The 7683-nt window shown below is 37.4% G+C and overlaps 1 protein-coding gene across 1 annotated transcript; it reads right to left on the reverse strand.

Moving 5' to 3' along the window:
• Nucleotides 1-6628: 6628 nt before the first annotated feature.
• On the reverse strand, nucleotides 6629-7405 carry LOC125094336 (ran guanine nucleotide release factor-like). Its single transcript, XM_047719947.1, has one exon. It carries the CDS (start codon nucleotides 7362-7364, stop codon nucleotides 6780-6782), a length of 585 nt encoding a protein of 194 aa, XP_047575903.1. The 5' UTR covers nucleotides 7365-7405; the 3' UTR covers nucleotides 6629-6779.
• Nucleotides 7406-7683: the final 278 nt, after the last annotated feature.

The following is a 7683-nucleotide window of genomic DNA, read 5'->3' on the forward strand; positions in this document are numbered from 1 at the left end:
CAGACTCTTTACTAAGCCAGGAACGGGACATGGAGCTCAATCCCAGGACTGGAGATCATGACCTGAGCAGAAGGCAGACGCTTAACCATCTGATCCACCCAGGTGCCATAGAAAATGTTATATTGTGGAGAACCACAGCAGAGATTTGGTAAGTGTCATTATCATATTCAGGTCTAAGGCAAGTTATTTCTCTTTGTCCTCCTCCAATAATGACAGAAATTAGATATATTTAATCCCATTCATGTTTTCTATAACTTTCATGATTGTTTTCATAATAAAATATTTTTAAATTCTATATACACTTTAACCTAGAAAATAATAATAGTACTTTTTTTATACCAGATAATAATTTCTATTTATTCTCTCTCTACTCCTCTTTCCTTCCTCTATTTCTTTGGTTATATCTAGGATCATTTTCTTTCTGCTTTTGGTTTTCTTTAAGGATAGGTGTGTTGGTGATGAATAATCTGTTTTGATTTGCCATCATTATTGAATGAGCTAGTTGCTGATAAAAATTTAAAAAAAATTTTTTACAAGGAAAACATTAAACAAAACTGGAGATGCTGCATTAATATAAGAAAAAATAAATATTAAAACAATTATTATAAATATAAAATATAACCTAGCACTTACCTTTCTATTCCTAAGTATATAAAACATTTCCTTTAAGCATTACTCATAACAGTACAAATATGTAAAAATACTAATGTTTATTTACTTTTTAAATATACTATATATAATGTGGTAAAAACTTTGAGATATTTATTGTAGTGGAATACTATACAATATTGAAAATGAGTTAGCTATAGCTAATAGCTATAGCTATAGCTAATCCACCAAATTTTGTGGATTAAAGCATATTTAAATGTAATTATTAGGAAAATAATAAAAATGCAGGAAAGCACACACAGTGAGAATTAACAAATATAATGTTTTAGCAGGCAAAATAGTTATATATATTATAAGAAAGTGATGTAAATCAGGAGAGTAAGTTGTTTCACAGGAACCATTCAAGGTGCTGGAAAATTTCTATTTTCTTGAGTGACATTCCTATTGAGTTATTCATTTTATTACAAATCTGATTTTCTGCATACATGAGAGGTTTCTTTATATATTCATTTTAAGATCTATTCCTAGTTAAAATATAAAACATCATTTCAAACATCTTCTGCTTTTTCCTTGTAAAGGAAATCATGAATATTACCTTTTCATCTAATCAAATGACATGAGAGTTTCCCTGAACGATATATCAGTGTAATATTTTCCAGTATGGATTACTCCCCCATATAGCATTTTCTGCTCAATAGAAACTAAGGGTGGAGTTCTGTGCATTAATTGTGTCCTGTAATGATGCGTTAGAAATCACGGCAATAGTTCTGACTTCAGTAAAATCAAATCAGGTGGATGTAATTGTCTCTAGGAATTGAGGCTTCAATAAGTACTCAAGTGTGTTTTTCTAATACAGATTTTATTTCCTAATTGATAACTAGAAATCATCTCCTTTTCAAGTTTCTACAGAATTTTATTTAACCTCATAAAGCATACTTTGGAAAATTTATAGCTTTATTTTGGGAACAAACTCTCAAAATACTGCTTTGAAGTCTCCAGTCCCTGCAGTATGATTTAGTCTTATGTTGTTATGTATGATTATGTATGGTTTATTTAAAAATTAGACTAATAGCCCAATAGGAGAACTATGGGACATATGTATTATATGAACTTAAAATTATTTTAATTAGCAGTGGGAAGAAATTAAGATTTAAAAGACAAGTTTTATATGCCAAATTTTCTGACTAAAATTTAAGCATCCTGAAATCCAGAGCAGCCCTGTACCTGTGTCTGATTCGTTGTTGTATTTATGCCATATACTAACCATTTGTAGGTTCTGTGTGTGTGTGTGTGTGTGTGTGTGTGTGTGTGTGTGTATAAAATGCCATTAACTGAATGGATAATACATTCAACAACTTAAAATTTAAACATTAGAAAAAACACACATAGATAAGTCTTATTATTCTCCATTTCCATATGCCCAATTTTTATCCATCCCCAATGGATCTTTTTTCCTTTTCTTCCTTTTCTTAAATTGACAATATTTCCATATTTACAGAATAGATCTATCCGATTTTTTTTTCACATTTGTATTGTATTTCACTGTGTGGATAACACTTTATTTATTTATTTATTTTTTTAATTTATTTGACAGAGAGACATCACAAGTAGACGGAGAGGCAGGCAGAGAGAGAGAGAGAGAGGGAAGCAGGCTCCCTGCTGAGCAGAGAGCCCGATGCGGGACTCGATCCCAGGACCCTGGGATCATGACCTGAGCCGAAGGCAGCTGCTTAACCCACTGAGCCACCCAGGTGCCCCTGGATAACACTTTATTTAACTAGTCCCTTATAGATGGGCATTTGGGCTGTTTCTAATTTTTTTTATTATAATCACTACTTCAGTGAGGAGGACTGTGCACATAACATTTTGTATGTATGCAAGAAGACCAATAAGATAGGATCCAAGAAATGGAATTGTTGGACCAAAATGAATTTTTTTAAATCTTGATAGATATTAGATAATAAATAAATTACCTTCCTAGCATTTATAACATTTTTGCACTCTCTGAAGCAATGTAGAAGAGAACCCATTTTCTAATAGCCTTAGTCATGGAACATGAGGTTAATTTTAAATTTTGACTCATCTGAGTTCATAAAAAAAAATCTCAAAGCACTAGGAATTTGTGTGCCTCTTATAAATGATTCTAAATACTTTCATAAGTTTAATTATTGTAACTCTTATATTTAGGAATCTTTTTTTTTAAGATTTTATTTATTTGCAGACAGAGATCACAAGTAGGCAGAAAGGCAGGCAGAGAGAGGAGGAAGCAGGTTCCCCGCCGAGCAGAGAGCCCGATGCGGGGCTCGATCCCAGGACCCTGGGATCATGAGCCGAAGGCAGAGGCTTTAACCCACTGAGCCACCCAGGTGCCCCTAGGAACCTTTTTTTATTTAATTTTATTTTTCCAGTATTCCAAGATTCATTGTTTATGCACCACACACAGTGCTTCATGTAATACGTGCCCTCCATTATACCCACCACCAGGCTCACCTAAACCCTCACCCCCTTCCCCTCCAAAACCCTCAGTTTGTTTCTCAGAGTCCACAGTCTCTTATGTTTCAACTCCCCTTCTGATTTCCCCCAATTCACTTTTCATTCCCTTCTCCTAATGTTCTCCATGTTATCCCTTATGCTCCACAAGTAAATGAAACCATATGATAATTGACTCTCTCTAGTTGACTTATTTCACTCAGTATAATCTCTTCCAGCCCCATGCATGTTGATACAAAAGTTGGGTATTCTTCCTTTCTGATGGAGGCGTAATATTCCATTTTATATATGGACCATATCTTCTTTATCCATTCATCTGTTGAGGGCATCTTTGCTCTTTCCACAGTTTAGCGATTGTGGTCATTGCTGCTATGAACATTGGGGTACACATCGCCCTTCTTTTCACTACACCTCTATCTTTGGGGTAAATACCCAGTAGTGCAATTGCAGGGTCATAGGATAGCTCTATTTTTAATTTCTTGAGTAATCTCCACACTGTTTTCGAAAGTGGCTACACCAACTTGCATTCCCACCAATAGTGTAAGAATCCTTTCCAACACATGTTGTTTACCGTCTTCTTGATTTTGGCCATTCTAACTGGTGTAAAGTAGTATCTCAATATGGTTTTGATTTGAATCTCCCTGATGGCTAAGGATGGACATTTTTTCATGTGTCTGTTAGCCCTTTGTATGTCTTCTTTGGAGAAGTGTCTGTTCATGTCTTCTGCCCATTTTTTGATGTGATTACCTGTTCTTTGAGTGCTGAGTTTGAAGAGTTCTTTATAGATCTTGGATATCAGACTTTTGTCGGTAGTGTCATTTGCAAATCTCTTCTCCCATTCTGTGGGTTGCCTCTTTGTTTTGTTGACTGTTTCCTTTGCTGTGCAGAAGCTTTTGATCTTGATGGAGTCCCAAAAGTTCATTTTTTTGTTTTGTTTCCTTTGCCTTTGGAGACATGTCTTGAAAGAAGTTGCTGTGGCCAATGTCAGAGGTTACAGCCTATGTTCTCCTCTAGGATTTTGATAGATTCCTGCCTCACTTTGAGGTCTTTTATCCATTTCAAGTTTATCTTTCTGTCTGGTATAAGAGAATGGTCAAGTTTCATTCTTCTATACATATTCATTCTTCTTCCCAGCACCATTTATTGAAGAGACTTTGTTTTTTTCCACTAGATTTTTTTCCTGCTTTATTGAAGATTATTTGGCCATAGAGTTGCCAGTCCATATCTGGGCCCTCTACTCTGTTCCACTGGTCTATGTGTCTGTTTTTGTGCCAGTACCATGCTGTCTTGGTGATCACAGCTTTGTAGTAAAGCTTGAAATCAGGCAACATGATGCCCCCAGTTTTGTTTTTCTTTTTCAACATTTCCTTAGAAATTTGGGGTCTTTTCTGGTTCTGTACAAATTTTAGGATTGTTTGTTCCAGCTCTTTGAAATATGCCTGTGGAATTTTGATTGGGATGACATTGAAAGTATAGATTGCTCTGGGAAGTATAGACATTTTAACAATGTTTATTCTACCAGTCCATGAGCATGGAATGCTCTTCTTTTTGTGTCTTCTTCAGTTTCTTTCATGAGAGTTCTGTAGTTCCTTGAGTAAAGATCCTTTCCCTCTTTGGTTAAGTTTATTCCAAGGTATCTTATGGTTCTTGGTGCTATAATAAGTGGAACTGATTCTCCAATTTCCCTTTCTGTATTTTCATTGTTAGTGTATAAGAAGCAACTGATTTCTGTGCATTGATTTTGTATCCTGCCACATTACTGAATTGCTGTATGAGTTCTAGTAGTGTGGGGGTGGAGTCTTTGGGTTTTCCATATAAAGTGTGATGTATATGTGAAGAGAGAGAGTTTGGCTTCTTCTTTGCCAATTTGAATACTTTTCATTTCTTTTTGTTGTCTGATTGCTGTCGCTAGGACTTCTAGTACTATGCTGAAAAACAGTGGTGAGAGTGGGTATTGTCATTTTCCTGATCTCAAAGGGAAGGCAGTCAGCTTTTTCCCATTGAGAATGATATTTGCTATGGGTTTTTCATAGAGAAATTTTATGAAGTTGAGGAATGTTCCCTCTATCCTAATACTTTGAAGAGTTTTAATCGGAATGGATGCTGTATTTTGTCAAATGCTTTTTCTGCATCAATTGAGAGACCATGTGGTTCTTCTCTCTTCTCTTATTGATTTCTTCTATCACATTGGTTAATTTATGAATATTGAACCACCCTTACATCCCAGGGATGAATCCCACCTGGTATGGTGGATAATCTTTTTAATGTACTGTTGGATTCCATTAGCTAGGATCTTATTGAGAATCTAGGCATCCATATTCATCAAGGATATTGGTCTGAAATTCTTCCTTCTATGGGGTTTTTGCCTGGCTTAGGATTCAGGGCAATTCTGGCTTCATGAAAAGAGTCTGGAAGTTTTCCTTCTGTTTCTATTTTTTGAAACAGTTTCAGGAGGATAAATATTATTTCTTCTTTGAATGTTTGGTAGAATTCCCCAGGGAATCTGTCAGGTCCTGGGCTCTTGTTTTTTGTGAGTTTTTTGATCATTGCTTCAATCTTGTTACTAGACATTGGTATATTCAGGTTGTCAATTTCTTCCTGTTTCTGTCTTGGAAGTTTATAGGTTTCCAGGAATAGATCCATTTTTTCTAGGCTGCTTAACTTATTGGCATATAGCTGTTGATAATGATTTCTGATGATTGTTCCTATTTCCTTGGTGTTAATCATGATATCTCCCCTTTCATTCATAATTTTATTAATTTGGGTCCTCTCTTCTTTTGGATTAGTTTGGCCAGTGGTTTATTGATCTTATTAATTCTTTCAAAAAAAGAGCTTCTAGTTTCATTGATGTGTTCCACTATCTCTAGTTTCTAACTCATTGATCTCTGCTCTAATCTTGATTATTTCCCTTCTTGTGTGTGGGGTTGGTTTAACTTGTTGCTGAGTTACCAGTTCTTTAAGGTATAAAGAGAGCTTGTGTATTCTGGAATTTTCAGTTTTTTTGAGTGAGGCTTGGATGGCTATGTACCTCCTCTTTAGGACTGCTTCTGCTGTATCCCATAGGTTTTGGACTGATGTGTCTTTATTTTCATTGGTTTCCATGAATTGTTCAAGTTCTTCTTTGATTTCTTGGTTGATCCAAACATTCTTGAGCAGGATGATCTCTAGCTTTCAAGTGTTTGAATTCCTTCCAAACTTTTTCTTGTGGTTGAGTTTCAGTTTCAAAGCATTGTGGTCGGAGAATATACAAAGAATGATCTCAATCTTTTGGTATCAATTGAGGCCTGATTTGTGACCCAGTATATGGTCTATTCTGGAGAAAGTTCCATGTGTGCTCAAGGAGAATGAGTATACTGTTGTTTTATGGTGGAATATTCTGTATATATTTATGAGGTCTATCTGGTCCAATGTGTCATTGAAAGATCTTCTTTATTTATTTACTGATTTTCTGCTTGGATGATCTGTCATTACTGAGAGTGATCCCCTACAATTAATGTATTCATACCAATATTTATCTTTTTTTTTTTTCTTGATTATAAAGCGAGTTTATTTCTGCAGACAGGAGGTGTCTCATGTTTATGCACAGGGAAGGAATTAGGGGTAAATATCCAACCCCTTGTTTCCCTTGTAGAATGAGGTCCCCATGTGCTAGAGCAACTTCATGCAGTGTTTCAGCATCTTTATTGGGGACCAAAGATGTTGGGGTCATGAAGGGTCAGACTGGTCACCAGCTGTTCAAAGTCACCCAGGCTCCAGGGTGGAAGTGACAGATTTTCAGGACCAAGAGACAACCTATGGTCAGGGGGGGGATCATTGAAGGTGAGCAGAAGATCAGTCTGGTACTGGGGCAGCCGCAGCAAAGCCTGGTGCACTGTCACATCCTTTGCTACCTGGTGGTTTTCTTTAGCTACCTGCTGCTTGCCAGACAGGACCCAGGCTTCTTGACAGCAGTTCCTCAGAGCCAGGTTCTCCAAAAGGAGGGGCTGCGCATTGTCCACCTGCATAGCCCTAGCCCCCTGCACCCCGCCCACGTCCTCAAAGTGGTACCGCGTAGCCTCCTCTCCCTGCACGTGGGCCTGCAGCTCCAGAAGTTCCACGATCAGGCTCTGGTCCGTCACGCGGTGGCAGAAAACTTCCTGGTTGTCCGGGACCGGTCGGAGGTCGCTCACGTCAAGGGCCCCGGGAGGGAGAGCGGCGGAGAAGGCGCCCCCGAACAGCGGGTAGTCTCGCGCGGGCTCCATGGGCTTGGGACCAGGGGCGGGCATTAGAGAGATGTAGAAGAAGTCCACGCGGGGCCACGCAGCATCACCGGCACCCTCAATATTTATCTTTATTTTGGCTAACAATAGGTTTATGTAGTTGGCTGCTCCCATATTGGGGGCATAAATATTTACAATTGTTAGATCTTCTTGTTGGATAGACCCTTTAAGAATGATGTAGTGTCCTTCTATATCTCTGACTACAGTCTTTAGCTTAATATCTAATTCATCTGATATGAGAATCTCTACTCAGTTTTCTTTTGAGGCCTGTTGGCATGAAAGATGCTTCTCCATCCCTTCACTTTCAGTCTGGATGTATCTAGGT

This window comes from Lutra lutra, chromosome 2 (genome assembly GCF_902655055.1).
Source record: "Lutra lutra chromosome 2, mLutLut1.2, whole genome shotgun sequence".
In the NCBI taxonomy this organism is placed as follows: Eukaryota; Metazoa; Chordata; class Mammalia; order Carnivora; family Mustelidae; genus Lutra; species Lutra lutra.